This window comes from Diceros bicornis, chromosome 10 (assembly GCF_020826845.1).
Source record: "Diceros bicornis minor isolate mBicDic1 chromosome 10, mDicBic1.mat.cur, whole genome shotgun sequence".
NCBI classification, from domain to species: Eukaryota; Metazoa; Chordata; class Mammalia; order Perissodactyla; family Rhinocerotidae; genus Diceros; species Diceros bicornis.
Window position 1 is genome coordinate 73,894,341 of NC_080749.1, and position 26,350 is coordinate 73,920,690.

At 39.5% G+C, this 26,350-nt stretch overlaps 1 protein-coding gene across 1 annotated transcript in view; it reads right to left on the bottom strand.

Moving 5' to 3' along the window:
• The window catches only part of DNAH7 (dynein axonemal heavy chain 7), a 224,376-nt gene that overhangs the window by 14,038 nt on the left and 183,988 nt on the right, over positions 1–26,350 (bottom strand). The window contains exons 55-60 of the mRNA XM_058548598.1: positions 22,346–22,522; positions 20,062–20,223; positions 17,624–17,824; positions 13,270–13,431; positions 4,699–4,884; positions 2,964–3,101 (exon numbers count right to left, since the gene is read on the bottom strand). Of these exons, the coding sequence (XP_058404581.1) occupies positions 2,964–3,101; positions 4,699–4,884; positions 13,270–13,431; positions 17,624–17,824; positions 20,062–20,223; positions 22,346–22,522 (1,026 nt within the window). The remainder of the gene's footprint in view (positions 1–2,963; positions 3,102–4,698; positions 4,885–13,269; positions 13,432–17,623; positions 17,825–20,061; positions 20,224–22,345; positions 22,523–26,350) is intronic.

Consider the following 26,350-nt stretch of genomic DNA (forward strand, 5'->3'; position numbering starts at 1 on the left):
GTGTGAATGTGTGTCTGTGTGTTGAGATAGAACAAGCACAATTAGAATATAAATGAATATTTCTCATATTTTTCTAGTCCGAGGAAATTGTGTTAGGCTTATTTCAGATTTTATATTTCCTGGTTTCTATACTGGATCTGTTCTATAAATATTGAACAGATATTTAGTTTCTAGTGAGATTTTTAATGCTACCTACTGCATACCCCCATTAGATCCTATGAAGTTGCACAACAAAAGAATTAAATGTTGCTGTTAATTACATGCTAATAAAAAAAGGGATATACCACTGTAGTAATTCTTCATTATGATCCCAAAGTGCTGGGTTTACAACTAAATATATAAAACAAATTACAGATAACAAAAAAGATAATGAATATTTGGCCAAAACTAGTGAAATATCTATTTCCATTGCATTTAAAGAATTATATGCTGATTTTTATTTGTATTTTGACATGCATATAAGGTACTATAAATTCATTACAAGGAGTCATATTTTCTAACAAGAGCTTTGCCGCCACCAAAAAAAAAAAAAAAAGAAAAAACAAAAAACAAATTCCAGGCCTATAGCTCTTCAAAAATGTAAGAAAACTATTTTAGTAACACAAACATTCCCCTTACCTATTTCTCACACACACACCAAAATCACATAATTGGGGTGATAAGTTTTGAAAGTAATATCCAACCGGTATTGAGAATTAAGAGCAAGAGGGTGTTTTTTATTTGTAATTGTTTAACTTAGGTTTTTTCTTTTTATTGTCTTTCCTTAGAGTTTGCACAAATGTCATTTAAAATCTTCTAAGTGTTATTTTCCTTTTATTAAACAAAATAAAGATAAGTGGGATTCATTTTCAGGGAGATATCACAGACTTTAACCTTTTCAGAGATCTTAGACCATTCTTAGTTTTAGAATATTTTAAATTGAAACAATTTTCCTATTCAAAAGAGAGTCTTGGCAGTTAAGCATAAGCAAGAGAGCTCTGCGAAAATAACACCCTCAACTCCAATATCCCCCTCTAATTTTTAAGGATATTTTAATTAAAAACATAATGTGAAAGTCTTGTCATCGGTAACTTGCTCTCCAAACTCTGCAGCTCTGGCCCCACTCTTTGCCTCTGAATTGTGATAAACTCAATGAAGAGTCACTGAACTACTGCCTACCCGTTACTACAATTGTACTTGCCAAGCTGCGCTTGAGGCTATTGAAAGAGGTTGTTTAACTACACACTGAGAAGATATCCCACGTGTATTTCAACTTATTTGTTTGGTTCTGAGTCATTTTCCGTTGGAATGAGCCCACTGTTTTACGTATTCTGTAACGTGGCACACCCCATCACGTTTAAATAAAGCCAAAAGACACTCTAAATGTCCTATTGTCAGACTGACTATTGTGGATTACATGCATCTAATGTTTCTAAAGATCTACTTATTCATATCCACACATAGACTTTTATGCTCAGGCAATAAGTGATTTTGGTGCTATTAACATGTAAAACAGGCATAAAAAATATTCTTTGTCCCTTTGGCCTTATAAAATGTCATCTTACAGTAGACCAGAGCTAGGAGTTCCATGGACTCTTCCATCAATGATGGCAACACCATGTTATCCTCCTAATCTGGTTCTTTCAGCTTTTGTTTTCAGCATCTCTGATTATCCGCTTTCTAGGTCCTATCCAATTTTTAGAATCTAGAAAGAGTATAAGTATAGTGGTTCAGAACACAGATCCTGGAGCCAAACTAGTGGGAGCCAGACTACTTGGCTTTGAGTCCTGGCTCAAAACTGTTCTAGCTGACCTTGGGTAAGCTACTTAATCTTCCTGTGCCGTGGTTTTTTATCTGTAAAATGGGAAGACCAGCCCCCACCTCATAGGATTGTCATAAGCCTTACACTGTTACACATAAAGCACTTAGAACAGTGCTAGCACACAGCAAGCACTATGTAAGTATTAAGTATTATTGGTATTACTCTAAGATCCCATAAAAATAAAAAAGATCAGCTAGAATTCAGTTCATGGAATAATTTGCTTCACTGAATAGTCATCCTTAACTTATTAAAATTTCATTCAATCACTAAAGAAACTCTTGCCATTTGAACCAATTTGTTTTCAAAAATGAAAAAAAAAAAGAAAACGGAGCTCAACTCCCAAAGGGAGAACAATACAAGAGAAGATCTCTTAAAGGACAAGCAAGATTAAATATTTGTCATTCTGATGTACTGACTCGTGCCCACGGCATGTTGAATTCTGATGCCTTAGAAGATTACTCTCCAACTTACCCTTACATTTGTGCCCACACTAGTGGGGCTATATGTCTACCAAGAGTCAACTATATTTTTCTCCAAAACTTTTTATTCATTTTGTACTTACTATTGCAATTATATTCTTTAAATATTATGTAATCTGATAAAATATTAACGTGAAATAAACTTTCTCTGTAAAGTAGGTTACGTGTTTTGGAATATTTGATAAAGATAAGTCATCTAAAGAGTTGCTGTTGAATTAGTAAGAGACATAAGTAGGCAAAATTTTAGATGGATTCTGGCATCAAACTGCTTCCCAAGTATCTCTGAAATTCTTCTTCCACTTTAAAGGAATTAAAAACGGATATAATATATGATGTATTTGAGCATGATTCATGCAAGAAAAGCAAAATGGAACTCCTAGCAGCAGAATGACATCAAAGATTACTCAGAGATACTCAAAGAATATTACTCAAAGAACTCCTAGCAGAACGATACTCAAAGATTCTTTCCAAACCAAAAGATTGATGGAAAAACCCCATACCTTCATGTATTTTATGTTTAAATTCATATTTAAGGTACATATGTATTTTTTTTTCTTTTCCTTGAAATGCTTCTCCACGTTAACAGATGGCCCTGTGTACATGGGCCTCTACTATGCCAGCACGTGCTGCTCGGGGAGCATCCTTCCCAGCCTCATAGGCCAATTCCCGTACAGACCACGCACCTGTGTAAGAAGAATGTTATCGAATAGCAGTTGAGTTTCTGACTGATCTTTAGTGATATCTGCATTGGCATTCATCCCAAAGATTTCTGGTGCTGGGGTAAGCGGCAGAGTCTTTGTGTATTCGATGTAGCTTTTGTGCTGCAAAGATGAATAACAAGGAGTCAGGGGGTTAGAAATCAATTATCCTGTAGGACTGTCTCACTGAAAAGAGATAATTTTCAATACTCAAGTTATTGAGTGGATGAGCCTGTGAGACTGGGGGGTGAAGTGCTTTCATTTTCTTTCAACCTGGGCCAAAGCTTAAAAAAAACATATGAACACATTTAGAGGGAAAAAGAAAATGTACCCTTCAATTGGAATGGATTTTAAAATGGAGAGAGGAATATCCTGGCCACTTCACTTAGAAATTTCTTCCATAGAAATCTTTCTATGTTGCCTTTTGCTGATGACTTTTCTTAATTTATTGCAATAACAATAAAATTTTTTCTGCTTTACCCTGATTTTTCTGTTGTGGGTGATCAGAATTGGCCACCTCAAAATGTGTCTCTTTGGCTTAATTATTTTTAAGGACAAAAGACTCTGAAAGAAACTTTGACCTTCCCCCTAACTGCCTAAAAGAATTTAAGATAGAAGGCCTGTTCCAGGAAGGAGCTAATACCATAAGACTAACATGGTGTATGTTTTTATGCATATGCACACATTTTATATTTTATTTACATGGACTTCTATTAAAATTCCTTATCTTTCTTGATGCTCATATAATTACATACACTCACATACATATACGGTGGGGGTGGCGATGGGTTATTGATGGTTTTGCGATATGGGTCAGGTTACATCCACCTGACTTCTTGCTTTTTGCTCACTTGACAGTTCATCATTGGAGATTTTGTTGCCCATGACTCCCCATGTTGACTTGCTCCACCCAGTCAGTGACCTAGGCTCTGGGACTGATTTTTCTCTTCATCCCTATCGATATCCGCCCCCAGCGAGCATTAACCCTAGTGGATGATGGATTAGGGTTGGGGGATTATGGTATGTGCTTTTGTTGGATGTGGCCATGTGTTTAACTTTCAATATGTGCCCTTTTGACTTCTGGGAATAAAATGAGAACTTTTTGTCCCAGCAGTCCCTAGAAGGCTATTGTGTGATAATCTGAAGGCAGATACCACATTTTCCACTAGATGGGACTGGGAAAAACAGCAGAAGGGAGCCTTGGCCTTGTGTGGTAGGTGGTTCTGTGACTGTCTGCCTCTTTCTACCTGTGCAGCTTTGGGCAAGTCATTCAACTTTAGTGAACTTGCTTTCTTATTTGCAAAAGGCACAGAATAAAGTCAACATTAGTTTGATGCTCTAGTGAAATACTTACATGTAACTGCTTTGTAAGTAATTAAGTATAATAAAAATATTAACTAGTATTGTTAATATTATTTTGTAACCCCTCCCATATATATTTCGATTTTAATTGGGGACAAATGTCTTTTTACCCAAAGGACTGAATTCACGATAACAGAATTTCAGGTCACTGAGGAAGCTATTCTTGCTACTCCTCACATGACAGCAAACAGGAAACCACTAACTCCATCTATGCATGGGGTTTGCTCTGTCCCTGTAAGACTGAAGAAAGCACGCACAATGGTTAACCAAAAGGAAGGCCTCTGGAAAAATCACCATTTTCTATATCAGAGGAATTTCACGTTTTACTGCTTTTAGTTTTCCTGAAGGGCACACTTACATCACCAGAAGGAGGGACAAAATAGATGCCGCTTGAGTCGAATTTATAGGTTGGGTTTTGAACTAATTCTGTGTTGAAGAATTTGTTTAGAATGCTGCGCAGCGTGCGCCGGTCCCAGTCGTCCGTCACCCTGCCTCCGTAATTGCATTCACCGGTCATGTAGCGCAGGGCGTCATAAGGCAGTTCCTAAAATTGAAAGCTCAAGTTGCTCAACCAGTTGAGAGTTATCAGTAGCACATTATACAGAATCATGTTTCTTGTTTGCTCATACTACTAAATTAAACAGCTTACAAAAATTTGCATTAACACAATTCTCTTTACATACTTCCCTGCTAATCGCTGCAATTTTCCCCCATCTTTCTCTCCTTTTGTGGTTTGTCATTTCCATTCAGTCAACACAGAATAGAACTCCTCTGTTAATTGCGAGCTCACTTACTATCCAACCAACATGAATGGACCACTTACTACGTGCCAGACACAGAATGACTTAGACCAGAATCCCATCCTGGAAAACCTTGCACTGCTGAGTGACATTCAAAACAAATCCAACAGAATTCAGAGATAATCGGTGTTAATTTTCTTCATTTTTTTTTTTGAGGAAGATTGGCCCTGAGCTAATGTCTGTTGCCAATCTTCCTCTTTTTCTTTTTTCTCCCCAAAGCCCGGTACACAGTTATATATCCTAGTTGTAGGTCCTTCTAGTTTTTCTATGTGAGACACTGCCTCAGCATGGCTTGATGAGCAGTGAGTAGGTCTGCACCTAGGATGCGAACCGGCGAACCCCAGGCTGACAAAGTGGAATGTGCGAACTTAACCACTGTGCCACCGGGCCAGCCCCTTCACTATCTTTTATATCCATATATATTTTGATTATTGGAATCACATTGTATATACAATTTTGCATATAATTTTTCACCAAATCTCATATTATAAGATATATTTTACCATTTCATGAAATACTCTTTGAAAATACTATTTAATAACTGTCTTCTACTATTGAACACTTCAGTTGCTCCTAATTTTCTACTGTGTTAAATTATGTTTCATTAAATATATATTTCTTAACGTTTCTAATGATTCTTCAGTCCAGATTTCAGAAAAGGAAATTACTATGTCAAAGGAAAGAAATTTATAAAAAGCAATTGACTAATGTCATCAAACTGCTTTACTGAAAGGCTGGAGCAATTGTAGCATTAGTTTTAAAATCTTTGCTAATTCGAGTGCCCAAACACAATTTTGTGTTAATTTGCATTTTTAGAATACTAGTGAAGTTCATAATTTTTTCATATGTTTAAAAACATTTGTTCTTCTGTGAACTAGCCTCCTGCCCATTTTTATTCAATTAAAGGTTTAATAGTTTTATTTTATTTGTATAAGCTGTTTTATAAATTGACCTTTATTTACCAAATTTGTGGAAATATTTTTTCCAATTAGTTTGGTTTTTTATTATATACTTTGGTATACAGAATTTTTAAATGTTTATGAATGCAAAAGTATTGACTTTTCATGTTACAATTTCTTTTATCCTAAGCACAAATACTTACACACTCACCAGCAATATAGAGAATTCTATTTCTCACTGCTCTCAAGAAAACTAAGCATTATCATTTAGGGGAAAAAATTGACAATTAAACAATAAAATTGTTTTAATTTTTGTTTATTTTATTTCATTTTATTTTTTTATTGAGATATAATTGAAACATAACATTATATTAGTTTCAGATGCACAACATAATGATTCGGTATTTGTATATATTGTGAAATGATCACCACAATAAGTCTATTTCACATCTGTCACCTTACATAGTTATAAAACTTTTTTCTTGTGATGAGAACTTTTAAGATCTACTCTCCTAACTACTTTCAAATACGCAATACAGTATTATTAACTATAGTCACTAAGCTGTACATTACATACCTTAAGTTTATTTTTGATATTGACATTTTTGAAATGTTTATTCACCATTTGTATTTCTTATTTTGTTAAATTATATGCTCTGTCCTTTTATGTGTTTTCTTTATTTGAATGATTATCTTGTTTTCTTATCATTAAAAGCTCTTTATGGGGCTGGCCCCTTGACGTGTTAAGTTTGGCACGCTCCACTTCGCCAGCCCAGGTTTGTGGGTTTGGATCCCAGGTGCAGACCTACACCACTCATCAGCCACGCTGTGGTGGCAACCCACATACAAAATAAAGGAAGATTGGCATAGATGTTAGCTCAGTGCCATCTTCCTCAAGCCAAAAAAGAGGAAGATTAGCAACAGATGTTAGCTCAGGGCGAATCTTCCTCAGCAAACAAAAAGAAAAATCTATTTATAAAGATACTGAATCAGCTTGTCAGATAAATTTTAGATATTTTTTACAATTTTCATTTGTCTTTTATTTTTATGATGTTTAGTTGTTTATGGTATTTTAATATAGTAGTGTTTTAAAATACTTTCTGCTACAATACAGCAATCTTTTATGTTAGGATTTTGCCATCATTTCTGTGCTTTACATGGCCTTCTCGCCGCTCTCCATGAAAAGCTAAAGTGTGTATATCCTACGTTCCAGTGATCCCACTTGGAGGAATCTCTTCAACAGAAATACCAGCACTAGGGAAGAGCAGGTTCGAGTGATTAGAGACGGGAAATTTACGGAATGAGGGGTTGGAAATTATGGGACTTGTTGTTCGGTAGAACTGGAACTGAAGGCAGTGAATTTAGGAGAACACGTCAGTGACGAAGACATCGTGGAGAAACGAACACAATTAGGCAGGAGGACTCCAGCACGCTGACGTCCTTCCAACTGCAAACGTAAGGGGGTGTGATCAGACGCCGGCACCGCTTGGTTGGCCTTGTTGACAGGCCCCCACCTCAGAATGAAATGTAGGACGAAAACTCACATGCAAATTACACGGGGAGCACATGAGCAGCACGTGGACAGGCTGGCCCTGGGAGGGCTTCGTGATGCAGACGTAAGATGAGATCTGGACGGAAGAGTGATTTATGTATAAAGGGTTAAACCTGCCACAGTGCCCCTGAGAGCGGACGGGTGAAACGTCTCTCAGAGCTCCGTCACAACCAGCACCAATCAACTGGGGCCTGCCTTCTCCCAGCGGCCCAGGCACACGGGCTGCAGTCGCAGAAATAGCAGCAGGCGCTGCTGGGGTTGCTTCCCGCTCAGTTGTTATAAGAGCGCTGAGACCACGACGAGCAGGCAGAGTGTAGACGGAAGCAGAGCTCAAAGTTGGCAATTGGTGTGCAAGGTTATATCCGAGGTTGTTCATTCTAATGTTGCTTATCAGCAAAAAATAAAAAGGAAATAAAATCCTAATAGTCAACAGAGGGGCACTACTGTGTGAGCAACCATTAAAACAAAGATCCATATCTACTTTGGAAGTTGTCCACAACATATGTAGAGTGCAAAAAGCAAGCTGAAAATGAATATGCAAATATAATTATGTCTTTGAGGGAAAATTTGTGTGTATATCGTGCATATGTATATGTGTACCTATATGTGCATAGCAAAACTGCTGTACAGATATGCCCTAAGCTATGAAATTGAGGGGTGGGTCTTTCACACACATACACACACACACACACACACACACCCCAAAACAAGAACAACAAAGCAATTGCCCATCTGCCAAGTAGATTATATATATCTACTTATATTTTCTTCTTTTACAGCTTCATTTTTCCTATTTACTTTTTTAAATCCAACAGGAATTACGTAGCATGAATAATCTAGCTTTATTTTCTCCTACTAGCAAATAACTGATTAGTCTCTCATCATTTATTGAATACTCCTTCCATTTCCTATCTATTTTCAGTGCTGCGACTACTATGCCAAAGTTCTACATATAGTAATGTTGCCATTCTTGTTAGTGAGAGCTGGAGGATCTTTCCACTCATCACAGTTCATTCATTAGACAGACACTTACCAAGCCGTCTACTACATATACTGTTTTAGGCACTAGGGATGCAAGAGTAAATGAATCAAAGTCTCCATGTATTCTAGTGGCTCGTGATCTGACAAAATGTGCTCTCTTGAGCAGAAGTTTGTAGTTCCCAGCGACCCACATGGTTCACCAGCTCTGTTAAGGCCACCAGAGCAAAATGGGGCCTGGGCACCCATGTTTCTGGCCACTATGCTAGAGAATGTTAGGAAGAGGATAGCAGAGATGATGGGCAGTAAACCATGGGAGATCAAAAAAATATGGAATCATCTTCTGCTCTCATAGGTGTTCATCCATGAAGATAAGGATTCTCAACACAATCCTGGACCGAGTGACTATCAGCCAAAGTGGCAGGTAGGAATGTGCCAAGGGCAGGAATCTTGGCTCCTGAGTCTGAGTTGGTTATTCAAGAAGGACTCGTAAAAGTAGACAAAGATTGAGCACAGGAAAGGGCCCTCAAAGTGAAAGGGAAATATATACCAGGGCTCAGAGGTGTGAGAGAGCAGACAGTGCTGAGAGAAGAGCAAGCAGGCTGTGGCAGCACGGCACAGGGCGTGGGGTAGAGCAGGGAGGCGGGAGTGGAGGAAGGCAGGATGTGGCGGGGGAGGGGTAGGGAGCAGCTGCGTGTAGGTGACTCCCCATTTCTAGCTTGAGGGTTGTGTGGGTGGTGGTTCTGATGCTTTGCTGCAGGCAGAGAATGGAACATGGGGAACGGAGACAGGATTCCATAAGATAATCATTCCTCATTCTGCTGCTTCTCCACATTTTTCCCTATTCCTTGGCCTACTATTTTTACAAAGCACATCACCTTATATCAGCTCCATGGACGCCCAGCACCTGACTAGAAATCAGGGCGCAATGGTGTTTCTCAGCCCCAACACTTGAATACCAGGGACCACTTTTGCGAAATCTTCGTTTCTGCAAGTTCCTATTAGTGTTTGATTCTTCCAGAATGCTAGAGCCTTGTCTATAGATTTCTCCTCCCTAATGACTTGCTTTTCTCTTTATACATTCTTGGCCGAGGTGGGAGGAACTTACCAAGGCCATATTTCTGAGGCATGGGGCAAAGACTCCTAGAATCCTTCATTTTTTTTTTTTTTCCAGTTGGACTTTTATTCACAGTAAATTAGAATTAGAACATAAAGATTTGGTTCCATTGCCATAGCTGACCCACTGGACCTACTTAGGAGCCAGAAGAGCATGTTCTGGTACAAGTTAGGAGGTCTAGGTTTAGTGTGTGTGAGAGAGAGTTTAATTCTGATTGGTTTCTTTGTCAAGACATTGGATCATTTTGTTTTAAGAAAAAAATTTTAATTGTTGAAGAAGGATTATATTAGACTTAATAATATCAAGGGAACCGTGAATTCACATTCCTCAAAGAATCTCTCTCTAATTCATGATGAATTACACGCGACACACGAATAGCAGTTTTGTCATTTGCTATATAATTACTACACTAGAGGAATGGGAAGCACTGCTGAACCGTCATTTAATAGAAAGAACCAGTTCAGTCAGTCCCGTATGTCATCCAAAGATGCTCTCTGCAGCATTTGACAAGATGCACAGTTCTCAATATTCCCTATTTACTCAGCCTGCTCTCTCCTGCTTTTTTCCCTGGATGCTCAGTCTGCGCTTTCCATGTCTCCTGTCCTCTCTCGTACCATTGGTATTGGGTACTTGCCAACAGTCAATCTTTAGTTCTCTTCTTTTCTTAGGCTACAAGGCCTCCCTTTTAAATTTCAGATGTCCTCAGGCTTCTCCTAACATGTTAGCAATTCACAAACCTGTTTTGTGCTCACTCTCTTCTCTTAGGCTTTACATCTATATGCCAAGAGCCTACTAGATACCTTCACCCGGACATCCCAGGTGTATAACATATAGGAGACTGAAGTAATTATCAACTCACCCACCCCCATTCCACCAACCCACAACTTTATCCCTCTTACTTCCTGGTACTATTCCCTATCTGGATTAACGAATGGTACCACCACCAATCCAGACTTCTCCCTCTGCCTCTACCATTTAATATCTAAGTCATTTCAATCCTTTCCCCTACATGTCTATCGTATCTCTACCATGTTCCCCATCCTAGTTCAAATATTTTCGTTTAAACTTTTACCATCTCTTGCCTGGGTTATCATGATGGTCTCCTGTGTTAGTTTCCTAGGGCTGCACATAGGTGGCTTAAAACAACAGAAATTTATTTTCTGAAGTTCTGGAGGCTAGAGGTTTGAAATCAAGGTATTGGCAGGGCCAGGCTTCCTCCAAAGCGTCTAAGAGGATCCTTTCTTGCTTCTTCCAGCATAACTCCGGTCTCTGCCTCCAATTTCACATGGCTGTGTTCTCTCTCTCTGTGTCCAAATTTCCCTCTTCTTCTAATGACACCAGACATGTTCTATTAAGGCCCCACCCTTCTCCAGTACGACCTCATCTTAGCTTACTAATTACAGCTGCAACAACCCATTCCCAAATCAGGTCACATTCTGAGGTACCATGGATTGAACATCAACATATCTTTTGGGGGGACACAATTCAACTCATATCATCTAAAACTAGCCTGTCATCTGGGTCCCTCTAATCTACTCTCCACTCTGTTGCTAGAGTGATCTTTCGAAAACGCAAATATTCTCCTAAAAGCACACCAATAACAACAGAATAACCCCCAAGTCAGTTAGCATGACATTCAAGGAGGTTCTAAATCACTTATAGTTAACCAAATCTTTTCACCTATTTGCTTTTTTTTTTAACCTTTTTATTGTTGTTTCTCCACACTATCTACCTGAAAGCCTTCTACTCATTCCTTAAGTCCCAAGCACCTGGTTCTCTGTGGAACCTTTCCAGATCACATCTAGCAGAACTGCCTACCTTTTTGTTTGTGTTCACATCTCTCAATAGCAAGGGTGACCAGGTATACTATTGTCCAAACAGGAACACTTTGATAGTGAAAGTGGGTGCTAAAGATAATTAGTATTATATAATTTAAAAATAGTATACGTTAATCGACAAATCTATTTTAGCCACATTGGTGGACCCATAAGTAGCTCTACTCAAACATTGTTTTCAAAATAAGATTATTTCTTAAGATAATGAAGAAACTGAAGCAAAAAGTTTTTATAATAATTATCTTAAGAAAAGTATAAGTGGAATAACTTTTCTTGGGATATATTCACACTAACTTCTTAGACATATCTGTCTCAAATAACATGTCTCTGATATTTTTATGAAGAATATACTTTTCAGCGTGGTCTCGTTTTTAATTTTTAAAATAAAATTGTCTATAATCTTCTGCAAAGTTTCATTTTATGGTTACTAAATTTTAAATTGTTGATATTTTTTTTGTGTGTGTGTGTAAGGAAGATTAGCCCTGAGCTAACATCTGATGCCAATACTCCTCTTTTTGCTGAGGAAGATTGGCCCTGGGCTAACATCCTTGCCCATCTTCCTCTACTTTATATGGGACACCGCCACAGCATGGCTTGACAAGTGGTGCGTTGGTCCGCCCCCAGGATCTGAACCTGCGAGCCCCAGGCTGCTGAAGCAGAGTGAGCAAACTTAACCACTACACCACCCAGCTGGCCCCAAATTATTGATACTTTTAACGGACTCTTCACTAAGAGACTATATTAAAAGACTATAATATTTTAAACTAGAATAAATGCTACAGGTGCATTTGTCCAAAATAACACAGAAACTCAGACAAAGGATTCTTCACATATGTTTACGTATGTAATTTGAGCTCTCAGTATTTATTTTGTTCAGTTCTTCCTTTGCTTTTATAGAGATAAAATTCAATGCCTTCCCCTTTGTAAATCTTTTTAAAAAGAATAGTCACAATTCACTGAAAGTTTCAAAAACTAAAGTTTTTTGATACTCCATTGATTGATTTAGTTAAAGATTTCCAACTACTTTTGAACAAAATTCTACCAAAATTTAAAGGGTTCACTTTTTAAAAAGTTCCATGTGTTTGTAGGATACTTGGATGGATTTACCAAGTGGTTCTTCAAAGGCACAAACAGGTTAAAAATCAAACTGATGGACAATAGCAAGAGAGAAAGTGGGTACTGCCACACTGTGTGTGTGTGTGTGTCAGAATTGTAGGGGATGAAATGTGGTTGATGTGACAACATTAGGCTGCTCGGCTTCTTCCCAGAATCTATACTTCAGGTTAACACCAGTGGCTTAACTAGTTCGTTCTCTCCTGACAAATGGCCCAAACTCTGGAATAACACAACGATGACATTTCTCTAAAAATAAAGTCATGCTCCAGAACAGAAGGAAATCAGTCTGTTTGTTTTTTTTCATTTAGGAGCCTGGTTGATTTATGGTCTTCTCAAATCTTTTTCAAAGTAAGTACAATACAATCACTTTTCAAATTTCTATAGGTGTTAATATGTGTCGAAATAAATGATAAAATACAGATTCCTAAAAGACAAACTTCTCAACTACCTACTATAGCAGCTATAATAATATCCTGTTATAATAAAGTACTACTTAACAAGCTGTTGGGAACTATCCTGCTATTCATTTTATAAGAGTAAAAATTAATCAGAAGTCCCTGCTTACTGTACAAACACTTACAATGCGATAAAGAGCAAAACAGGTAATGTCCTTGCTGTGATTTTTACGATACCTCATACTGGTTCAGGAACATGTGGAGTTGCTGTACACTGATTCTTAGGTCAGTCTCATTGAACTCATAAGGAATATTCCACCCCAGGGGTCCAAATTTCCGTCTCTCTTGTACCAAAGCATGAAAAAAACAGAGGCCGTAAAGTAATTTCTTGAATTCCTCCTATAATGAGAAGAAATGGTGCCACATTATTATTTTTTCCCCCAACATTGCATTATACTTACCATATTGTAAAATGAAAGTAATTAACTCCTTTTGCTTATAAATCTATCCACCCCAAAGTATACCGAAAACAGAATTAACTGTTTCTACAGGCTATTTAGGCAGAAATATGCCCATTTGTATACATGTTCAGTTGGCACACATAGCTATGTACACCAGGTCTTTAAGAAGCATAGTAAGCTTGTCTAATCTAAGGTTACCTTGCAGGATTTTGGAGGTTCCAACTGACGCCTCCTGAGGCAAGAAGTATGAATTCTAATGTGTGGTCCTAGACCATCCTGGAGAAATTTCAAAGAAGATAATTCAAACCAAATAGGCAGCTCTATAAAAGGACTTTTGGACTGAAACTTTGGGTGGGCCCACGACTTTTCTGGTTACTCTCGGGTAATAAAAAGTCCTACAGTCACTTTCAATTGCTAAGCCAGCCTTGATTCAGAAATCAGAAAGTACAATGAAATATATTAATCATTTGTACCCTCCAGAAGGAGGATGTAAAATGGTCAAAATGGAGCTTGAGAGAGGATCTGTGGAGAGATTTCCTTGGAAAGAGCAGCTGCTGTGCCGGGAGTCCCCTTGCCCCCGCCCCCAAGGGAGAAGGGAGTGTGAGGTCTCTCTTAGTCCAAGCCAGTGAGAAGGAATGAACGGGCCACTCGGAGAGTTGAAACATGTTTCCTGCCCCTGGGTGGAGTGGGAAAATGCAAAACCCATGCCTGAAAGAGCAGAGCAGTCCAAGGTCACAGGGGAGAGGACTGTGGGAGGGAAATCAGCACCCGTCTTCCAACAGTTGGCCAACCAGGTATGGATCCCAAGGAGCTGGGGAGCTGGACTAGGAAGGTCAGCCAGGGGTCATTTAAAGGTTGCCTGGTCCAGAGGACTGGTGTCACGGGGTGAGGAAACCCCAACGGTCAGAGCCTGTTTGAAGTGAGTGCTGGAGAACCAAAAGCCGAGGGGACTCAGGAGCAGCCAGCTGAAGGTGAGACACTGCTGAGGGTGACGGGATCACAGTCAGAGGCGTCCACAGGAGAGCTCAGGGAGAACCCACGAAAGAACTCACAGGAGAAAAAGGCAGCTGTGAACCCCCAGGACAGGCGCCCAGTCCAGAGAGCTCGGAGCAACAGCAGCCCACAGCAGGAACCTCTACTCCCCGCCTTGTCCCCACACACTCGGAACTGAGGGTCAGTGTCAACAGCCACCACATGCGGGAGTCACAGAAAGAAAGACGCCAACCTCCTCCTCCCCCCCAACGCAGGGAGCCCGTGCACTGCAGGCCCTGGGTGAGGTACTCGAGAGTCGACGCCTACATTCTGAATAAAAGTTGAAGTACTGATTAATACATGGCATTGGACATTCTGATCTCTGCGTCAAGGCTGGCTGTGCAAGTTAAAACGGCTACAGGCCATTGTATTACCGGACAGTAAGCAGAAAAGCCATGAGGCTGCCCAGAGCTCTAACACGGGGACAGCTTCCCCCGTGGAATAAACTTGAAAGAGAGGGTGGGAGGCGAAAGTACAGCAGCATAAATTGAACCGCAGAGGTGGGAGGAAGCACACTTAAACATGCTGTGCTGATGCTGGAACTATTTTAGATTTATTAGAGAAGTGAGCAAATTGGGAAATGTGTTGATGCTGTGGGAGCCCGGTTTCTCATGCAGAAGAAGGACATACAAATATAGAATGAAGAAGAGCAAGAGAGAACCCCAGGTAGGTGGACTGAAATTGGAGGTATTCCTATGAACTCATTGCTTCTAAAATATACATGAGTGTGTATGTGTGCACGTACCTATGAGTACGCATGCATATGTGTGTACATAAATTTTGTACATGTATATGTGTGTGAGGACCTGTATATATTTCCAAGTTCTCTCCACTGACAGGGCCAAGAACCAAAGCCAGTGCCGTAGCACTGAGCTCATCTAACCCCCAGATCTTGGTCTCTAATACCATTCCTCTCTAAAAAGGATCAGGACTCTTCAGAGAAATGGCTGGTTCCAGGACTACGGTACAGATGAGCCCAGAGCATCATATGTCAGAAAGTAAGAGGGCTAATCATAATAATAATAGAATTTCTAAAATGATGGGGCCTATAACAAGCAGAGGAGTCAGCTTAAGGAGCTCTCACTGACCATATATATAACAATTTGAGCCAAAGACTTAAGTATAGCAATGAATTGTAAACCAATGGGAAAAAAACAAAAAAATGCATGAGTCCATACCAATAACAGATAAAGAAATGAGGGAGAAGGGAGAGCTTTGCTGACAGTAGCATGCCAAGTGTCAAATATGGAGGGAGTGCCAGAGTTGGAATCATCATAGGAAATAACTGGGTCAGGCAAGAATCATCAGTGGACACTAAATCTGGGCTGGGGTGGAATTTGATAAGGAAGAGGATATTTGCATGGTCCTAAAATGTCTCCCCACAGAATGATTATTAGTTGCAAGGGGCAGAGCAGTTATTTACAGTGAAGAAATCTGACAACACTTTGTCCAGGGGATCAAAATAGCATCATCAGTGAGGGGTAGATGGGCACTGTGTGCCTCCCAAAGTAATACTGTGAGGGCACAACTTCACCCATGTAGTATTCTGGCTAAGAATGCGTAACCTGAACCTAATCAGGAGGAAATATCAAACAAGCCCAAAATGAGAAAAATTCTGCTAAAAAAATGGGGGGAGATGAATTTTTCAGAAATGTCAATGTCACCAAAGACAAAGACAGGCTGAGGAAATGTTCCAGATTAAAGGAGGCAAAGAGACATGGCAACCAAATGTGACACGAACCCTAGACCAATCCTGTAGTGAACAGGGAAATGCTCTAGAGGACATCACTGAATCACATGACAACTTTGGAACACAAACGGTAGATCAGATACCATAGCGTATCCTTATTAAATTTACTAAACTATTAACTGTACCTGGAAAAGACAGTATTTCTATTCTTAAGAAACATACATGTAAGTATTTCTTTCTGGATCAAGGGCAGTGACGTATCTAACTTCCCTGCAAATGGTATACATTAATAGGCGGTGATATGGGTGAAGGGCACAGGGCTGTTCTTTGTACTATTTTTATACTTGCAATTTTTCTGTAAGTTTAAAATTATTTCCAAATAAAAAGTTAAAATAGAAAAACTATGATGTGCTGCTTTGGCATCTGAGGAGATCTGGGTTTTGGTTTGGCCCGTGGTTCATAAATGCCTGGACTTCCAATCTGTGTGACTACCACTGGAGGGACATTTGGATCTAGGAGAAAGGCAGTAAAACATTGCAGAAGGGCTTCTGTCCAGCCTATCACATGTAGAAGTGCCTCACCACCCACCTGGGAGTCACCTGCCCTCTCTGGGCCTAATCAATGCCAAAGCTGGTCCTACAGCAGGTCTTAGAAGCTTAGGATAAGGTTTGACTTAGTTTTAAATACAGGTACTTTTAGTACCCAAAACTTTTGTTTAATGAAAGTATTTCTTTATTTTTATGTTTTCTTTTGATGTGTACTTAAAACATATTCTGACACCAAGAGTATGAAGGTTTTAATGGCAAAAACTTACCCAGGTTCATAACCCCTCTTAAAAAGAAACTCTTCCATTTTTAATTACGGTAAAACACTGTGAAACAATTTTAGGTCACAGACACTCACACAGAATTCTAATCATGAAAGCAGTGGGTGGTTTCCCCGCTTGCCTGGCGACACTAAGAAAGACCCTTATGAGTCCCATCAATCAAGGAGTAAAATCGTTTTGGCTCTCATTATAGTTATATGGAGGAAATATTTTTATGTTTTAATTTAAAGATATGGCTCCAAATAGGAAAAGGCTCAGTTAATATCCTGAAACAAGATTCTCCAACCTTGCAGATTTGTACTGAGAATGGCTTACAGCTGACTTTCTAAATAGAAAGCTGCATTATTAATGACACCCCAGAAGATCTCAGCTGAGCAGGACTGAGGCTGGTGGTAAAATTAAAATAAAATATTAATAAAATTGACTTCAGCACAGTCAATAATTAGTAATCAAAACCAAGTGCCCTGCAGTGCAGGAGGTCTATTTAATTTCTGGTTTTACTCAGCACATACATCCACGATCACCAGGGGCCCCGTGAATTGCTTTACAGGGCTGAAGTAACAAGACTTGGCCATTACTAACAGGCTTTTTGCAGCTGCCAAAGAACTCAGGGTCAGAGATTGGGTCCATGAGGTATGATCGAATGATATTAGCCCGTAAACCTTTCGGTGCTTCATTGGTCATTTTCACTCCATTCTGCAGTACAGACACGGGGAAATTGGGAGATGGGTAACTTGTCAGCCAAATTCGGAAATCTGGATGAGTTGATTCTGGGCTTAAATCCTGCAAGAAAAGAAATCGGACACAAAAGGTACATAAAATCCAAGAAAAATCTCCAGATCATAGGTGCATGGGATAGGCTGGAAGGTGGAAGAAGCATTTTTACAAAATAGAGCTTATTGCTGCAATTTAAGGCAAAGCATTAGAATCTGGTTCTGCCCCTGAAACAACATAGTTCACTGAGAAGGCCTAGAGTGTTGTCATTCTCCCCGATCCGATTAAATCACACGACTATAAAGTTTACAAAGGTGTTACATAATTCAGAGTTGGCCACAATAAAGACTAAGATATTCCAAAAAATCTTGTATCTTCACTGATGTTGCTGATATATTTACAGAAATAATTCTCTGCCCCAGAGCCAGATTAACAATAATCCCTTCTTTCTGCTATAGCCAGGTTGTGAGAACAAGCAATACACTCAGATATGTCAATATTAAACCAAGCAGGGATGAAAAAAAAATCGAGCATTTTGAAAGGTGAGAAGAAGCAGTATATCCTGACGCATTAAAACATTTCACTACCAGCTACGTTTGTTTAAGGGGATACTCAGGCCGGCACTATAAAGAGACACAGCACACTCAGCACTGTTGTGAAGGCTACAGGGCTGGGAACAATTATCAGGGAACCCTCCCTTTCTTCCTATTCAGTCCCACTCCCTACTGCTACCTCCCCCAATTGCCCATGTCAGTGGTATCTATGATTTTTTTTTCATTGTAAATGTTTAGTAAAATTTTTTTGAGCACTTATGTGGTGAAGCGGTGGGGGTGAGTTAGGAAGGATGCATAGGTGCCTCAGTTCTTTAATAACAGCAGTGGTGGGTGTGGGCACCAGTTTTTCTCCTATCAGCTGCTCTATGCCCAGTGACTTAAGCAACATGACTCATGGGACTTTGGGTGAAGTTCACCATCAATTAGGGTCAGCTCTTTTCTCTCGTATGATTCTCTGACGGGTATATATGGTATAATTCAACAGGTCATGAGAATGGCCTAGAGACAGAGGAACCAGGAGGAAATAGGCACAAATACAAAACCTCTACTATAAAGCCTGAAGGATGAGTAGATGTTGGTAAGGCAAATAATAGCAGGAATAGTTTTCCAGATAGAAATAATACCTATTATGATGGCCTATAATCTTGAAAATGCGTGCTATACCAATGAAAGTAAAAGAAGTTCAAATGGCTAGAGCACGGAAGTCAAGGTAGAAAGTGGCCAGAAATGACACCTGAGAGGTAGGGAAGGTCAGACAAAGAAGGGTGTTGGAAGCTAGGATGGGGGCTTGAACTTTGTCTTCCATGCAATGGGAAGCCATTGAAAGGTCTTAAGCAGTGAAGCAATATTCACTAATTCAGTAAATATTTATTGATTGTCTCCTATGGCCCAGGCACTACTCAAGGTGCTAGAGATAAAGCAGAGAACAAAAGAGACAGAGAAAGTCACTGCCCTTGTGACCCTCACATTCTAGTGGGAGACACAAACAAAATGGTGACAAGCAGCATAAAGAAAAATACAACCTGCTCTGTAAAGTTTCAGTTGGATGTCTGCATAGTGCACGTTCTATCCTACCTTGGGGGATATATGGGATAAATTTAGTCGCCCAGGGGACTCTGAGTTAGGAGGGGCTGGAGTCACGGGGAGTTACAGAGGACACATTTTCTCTCCATTTGTTGAAATCAAATGCTAGGTTTTCGGTTTACTAAGTTGAGCTACGAGGGGTTTTCTTCCTGGACTTTCTGCCCATCAAAATAGGGAAGTATCATGACCCACTGCAGGGAAGGTGGTTTCAGACTGATCCTCTGTGGCAAGGTCTCGGGCTAAGTGGGTGAGAAGTGAGTTAAAGGAAAGTTATATCTCGAAGCCTTTTGGTTTAGAGTGGCTACAAGAATTTCACCCTGAAAAGCCTCCTTTGCTGTTTTTGGTCCACTGCTGTAAAAAGAAAACTGGTTTCTGTCTACCCCGTGGTTGACTCCCATTTTTGAGGCTGCTCCTCTGGATTAAGGAGATTTCCCACTTGCCAGATGAGCCCTTGTCCCTATCAAGAGGGATTCGGCAAGGCCTGAGTGTGTGCTCTCCTCTAGTCCTCTAGATCTCAATGTGAGCCCTGGCTCCTGTAATCCAGCCAGGCCACTAACCTGCAACCCTCCAAACTAGAGGACAGGAATGGAGTTACTTAGACGGTATGTATGTATATCGCTAATTATATTGGGGGAATAGAATCTAGTAAAAATAAACTTGCATTGTTACCTCACAAACTTTCTCGAGGGTTGGCATCCAAGAGGTGGCAAGGTGACAGTTCTGAAGAACAACCCATGTTCCTTCCTTGATAGCTTTTTCCAACATCTTCATAGCTATGGGCCCTTGGCCTTGACCAAGAGATAAAGAGCTAAGTTTTGCTCCCCCATAACCCTGTGTACAAGAATAGTAAAGATGTTATTTAAAGTCACATTTTTAAGAAGAATCAATATTATTATTACAGGGAAAGTTAACATTAAATATATTAAAATTAAATTATGTAGCATCCTTCAAAGGTCCAAACACATGCAGCCCTAAAAAGCTCTCACTGATGAAGAATCCTATAAACACTTACATAAAAACCAAGTTAGTTCATGTAGGAAATGGTATGGTAATAAGTGGAAAATTCTGTCGAGTCTTTGATCGTTAAAATAAGGGATAGAAAAAAAATGAAGAACACTTTTAACATGAGGAGGAGATGAAAGAGCCTGGCTGTCATGCAGCAACTCCTAAAATCCAAAGCTGCAAAGAAAACTATGAATAGACAGATGAACTTGTCCTGTTTCCTCCAGATCTTTGAATAATTATATTTTAACTAATTTGGCTACTGCATAAAACTCAGAGAAAAAAACATCAACCCCCAATTCCCATTTAAAACTTTCTTTAAAGAATTTTTTGGGAATGTTTTCCTGGAATTTATTTCTACTGTATCCTGACTCATCTGCAGCTTCTGGAAACGGTGTCTGTAACTCCCTGAGCTCTGTCTTTCTAGGGCAGTTACCACTTGAAGGCCTCTTTGGAAGAGGCCTTGAGTTACGGCCACAGTGGAAAAGTAGGGTCTCGAGCCCTCTCTGAATGTCCATGGCTTATCAACACTAGCAGGTACAGCAGCAGAAAACAAAACAGAGGTAGACACCACTGTTTCTGGAAGAAGTAGAGATAGCAAGTGAAGATAATGCATTGAGCAGTCCTACACAGAGGCCAGAGAATAATCAGATTATACAACGTGGGAAGATAAATGGAGAGGAACCAGGAAGGTCTCAAAGGGTTGGAAAGGTCAAGCTGATTTGGAGAGATTGAGTCCCACATAAATGGAAACTTCCAGCCATCTCCACCACTTCCACTCTACCCACAGTCCCATCCACCACTGCTCTTCCTGGCCTTCCCACAGCCCCTCTGACCAGTGCCCTGCTTCCACGTTGCACCACTCAGGTCAATTCTCCTCACTCTAGCTAGAATGAGCTTTATAAATTACAGATCAGATCATGCCACCTTATTGCTTAAAACCCTACCACATCATCCCATCTTACTCAAAGTCCTTAAAGAAGCCTACAAGGCCCTGCGTGATCTCAACCTCATCTCCTTCAATGATGACAGCCATGTTCCAGCACTTCTTTAACCAATGGTGAGTACTATGTTACATATTCAATCCTCCGGTATCTAAGAATTACACTCAATGCAAAAAACATGGGGTATTAAAATATAAATTGGCTTAGTAAAGAATATTTCAACCAATTAGCTATGTTATCTTTGAGAGCCCACTTAACCTCTCCATGCTTTAGTATCCCTCTCTGTAAACTGCAGATGCCACCATTTACCTCACAGGACTGCTGTAAAAATTAAAAGAGAAAATGTGTATAACAAGGTCTAGCAAAATTAATAGTGTATATAAAGCACTCAATAAAAGTGGTGGTGGTGATTTTAGAAATATCAGTATTATTACCACAAAATGTTATTTTGATTAGACCAAAAGGGAAAAAAATCAACTCAAAAATGCCCAATCATCTGTTTATTATTATTTTCCTGTTCTGGGTTGAATGATGTAAGAAAATTTACACTAAATTCATTTGAATAATTTTTAAAACCTAAAAACATAAATACTAGACTATGTTCTAACCTGGCAAAGTGACTGTAATATATGATTATTCTGGAAAGTCAAGAAGATCTCCCTCTAGAGATTATGAGAATGGGCAGGATCAGAGAAGGTTCTCCCCAGGGTCCAGAGTCCTCCCCATTCCCCTAAAATAAAAGCAAGTGTCCCCAAACCCAAATTCTTGTTTTATAATTTGCATAAAGAGCTATTTTTACTGTTGTGCTGCCATCTAAGTATCACTTTCTTGGGACTCTGTCAACCTCTGGAGCCCCAAGTCTTTCAAGGGGTAGGTGAGTGATAAATTTTGACCTTTCTCTTCTCCCTTAGGATAAGCAAGTATTGCTTTTTAAAAAAAGTTTAGCTGGCAAATCCTCTATTTATTTATTTTAATAATATCAGACAAACTCCTCCATTTTAAGATACCTGGTCATCAGCAAATTTTAGAAGGGCAGCCATGGGGTCCGCTCCAGGAGAGAGCATGAAAATCAGCGGGGAGCAGCAGTTACTGTCTGCAAACGCCTTGGATAAGTCGAAGGGGGGTGGCTCAATGAACATGCGCCCCAATCTGTTGATGATAAATTCTTGCAGCATTGGAATAATCTAGAAAGGAACAAGAATATCTTTGAAAGAATATTCAAAATCTGCCTAAAACCTTAAAAAATTCAGATTCAAAGGTGTTTGAAAACAAAGGACTCTAGCTACATTAGCTTAGTTAGTTAATTAATCATTAATGTTGGTGGAGAGTCAAAGGCATCACTTTATAGAAATGTCTTTTAGATAGAAAAAAATTATAAATTATTTAAATAACAAAAGGTGAGTGGTATTCAACACAAAGTGAAGGAAGAATATAAGAAAACTTAACTCTCTTTTTTTTTGCAGGAAAAGATTTGCCCTAAGCTAACATCTGTTGCCAGTCTTCCTCCTTTTGCCTTCCTTTCCCCCCACCAAAGCCCTGGTACATAGTTGTGTATAGTTGTAAGTTGTTCTGGTTCTTCTACATGAGCCACCGCCACAGCACGGCTACTGACAGACAAGTGGTGTGGTTCCGCACCAGGAACCAACTCAGGCCACTGAAGCAGAGTGCTCTGAACTTTAACCTCTAGGCCATCAGGGCTGGCTCAAGAAATCTTAACTCTTTAACTTACATTTTAAAACACTGACCATGTTCCAAAAGTCTACAACTCAAAAGCAGAAATTTTAATATGATTTATACAATACTATACCATCAAGAAAGAATTGATATAGCTTGGAAAAAAACAGAAAGAAAGACAAAGAAAAGTACTTGAAGGAGAAACAAGTCATTCTCCTGGGAAACAGGCAAAACTATATTGCATAAAATTTCTGGTAGCACACCTACGCATTTTCTGGGGGCCTGTCTGAGAAAGAGCAGGACTCTGTGGCTTGGGGGTCCCTAACAGGCATCAGTGTGGGAATGGAATTGTATTAATCAGTGCAGCTGATGTACAGCCTCAGACACATCACTCCTTCCTTCTGGTGAAGGGTCTACACCTGTTATCACTGGACAATGGCCCCAGCTAATCATGCCTCAAGTGTGAGCCAAATAAGTGATACAGACAGGTTTAACAAACCAGTCTCCCTGTGTCTAGCCTAACAGATTGTGTAAACATATCCCAGAAAGAGGAGTAATAGAGTGACAAGAATACAAAGAAGTTTTTAAAAGCCCCAGAATCACTCAGACTAGACACTTGCTCGTATCCAAAGATCGAATTGTGTGTACACACAAATTAGGTCAGCAATTCCACCAGAAAATAACATTTCTGAACTTGCAGCAAATTGCAGGAACAATTTTCAGATGCCAAGTATTTCAAAAAGATGGTCTCCTCCTTTCTTCCAGGAAAAAGTTACAAGTATTTCCAAACTTTAATTGTGTATTCTCTGGAACATCTATTCACACAAGGCGTGTAAGTAAAAATCATTGACATGTCACAATGCCTTAAAAAGTGTCAATCCTGGTGTGAATGTGTGGGTGTCACTGAGGGTATGAGGGCAGGGAGCCGAGAGACAGTGAAGGAATATCTGGGCTTAAATTAGATTTTTTAATCCCTCCCCAATATTTCTCTAGGTTCATTCAAATATGGAAAAGGTATGGAAGAATAACAACAGATTTATAAGTGCCATGTTGGCAAGGACCTACCTAACAAAATGACTCATATATTGTTCGTGTGCAATAAATATCTATTGAACGCATGAACGGAGAAAAGCTCAGGATGCCTCCTTTTGTGAGGGTGGGTTTCTAATTACAGAAATTCTAAACAAAAGTCACAGAATGATAAATTCACCTATACATAGAATTTCATTTCTAGATCAGTTATCTCATGGTTCAGACATTTTGATTGGGCACAGATGTCAAGCTTATTGCAGGAAACTAAAAATATCCTAACTGCCTATCCCAGCCTCGCCCCCTCCTCTTCTCCTCATTACTCTTCTCCTTTAGCTGGTCTTTTCTCACTAGATTAACAACAACAACTAACAAAAGAAAACAAAACTTTTTCTCATAACCTCTTTCCTCCCAAGGCTGACTTCTTCACTAAATTATAGTTTTACAGACAAAATGAAAGCACGTGGCTTTTAAGTGCAAGGTTTTACTTTTCCTAAGTGTGACTTACACATGGCCCCTCTTTTGAGAGTGGTTCAGGCCACCACACACGTGCAGACATGGCTGGTGTGAAGTGATTCTTCTGCTAGAGCTGGAGGACCAAGTTAGGGGTGCTCACATGGCAGTGAGCACAGAATTCAGTGTTTCATTGTTAAGGTTAAAACGGAACAAGACTTGTTTGCTCCCAAGCAAGCAAGCTGAACTGTAACTCCCAAGGTAAATTAAGCTGTGCTAGTTATTCAGTTTGTAAGGCAGTAGCATTAGGTTTGCTTCTGCAATCTGATTATGCCAGCATTAGGTTTGTGAAATGAAATCTATCAGTAACAAAAATTACAGACTAATTTAGGCAACCATCTACCCAAGGCAGGAAAGAAGTTTGTGGTCTTTCCTTTATGTTTTTCTATTTATTGCAAGTTCCTATAGGATTTATCTGAGCTCAGAAAAACATATTAACTTACATTTGACAAGTTTCGTATTGAAAGCTGAAAAGAAAGCTGATTAACTTACTTTTTGCTTACAGTTCACAAGGAGAAAACTGTGGCCAGAAGCCACATTTTGTAAATGGACTCAAAACATTCCACACCCCAGTATTTATCCATTTGATACATTTCTTTTGTCAATAAAACACTATAAAATGTTAAATTCTAAAGGAAGGTGCAAGCTCATCTCATTTTTCCTACTGGTGATTTAGTGAGCATCTGCTGCATTTTTCCAAACTAGAGCATCAGAAAACCTGGCGTTTGTGGCTTCTTACCACTGGGTGCAGTTGGTTTTGAGGGGAGAGCATGGAAAGAAGACAAAAAAAATTGTGCTGACAAAGTATACTGTAAGCTAGAGATCAAGCATTTGCTGATCTTCCTGGTGGACGTATATTATCTCATATCTTAGAGACGACAAAGAAATAAAATCTAGATGGTGCAGCCCAAATATCAGCTCCATATAGCGCTATTCCTTTCCCTCGTGTGTTATACCATTTTACTTTGGGAAACCACTCTTTCAAAAGCATAAAGCCATACATTATTTAAAAATACATAGATTCCCAAATCAACAATTCACCACTAGAAACTGGAGCACCTGGTAACAGCAAGATTGAAGGGTCTGAGGTTGCTGGATAATGTCAGAGCATACCAGTAGTTATTTTTATATTAAGGACTAGGGTGTGGTAGTATAGATAATGCTAACCAGCCGATTGCATCACTTGGGATAAACTGAGTTATGCTCAATTTCCGGATCTCAGTGGCTTAACACAACAAAAGCTTATTTCTTGTCCCTGCAAAGGAAACTAACCGTCCGTGTGCTGGCTAAGCACTCTAGCCTCCTAAGGGCCGTTAAATGTCAACACATGATCCCACAGTTCTGATGGCAGGGAGAGTGCCCTGGAGAACCTCACACTGGCAGTTAAATGCTTCTGCCCTGACACTTCTGCTCATGTTGTATTGGCCAAAACAAAGTGTATGGTCACAGTCCCCCTGCTTGAGTGTGCGCAGGAGAGGAGAACCAGGAATATGGGTGAGTAGCATTAATGTCTACACTCGTCCACCTATCCAAGGCGATATGGAAACATACAGGAAAACGTTACACGACAGGGTGCTAGAGTGTTGGACAGAGCAGCTGAGAGAAGTAAGAAACCGTAAGTTGAACTTCAATTGATTTAAAAACAAACAAAAACCCCTCAGCTTGAATATCTAACTCCCCACTTCTCTCAAATACACTTTAAAAAGAGAATAAATATGGAAAGAAACATTTGATCTATTTGGTAGCTCAAAGTATTTTCAGATTAAAATGTCAAATTTTTTCAAACATAAAACTGA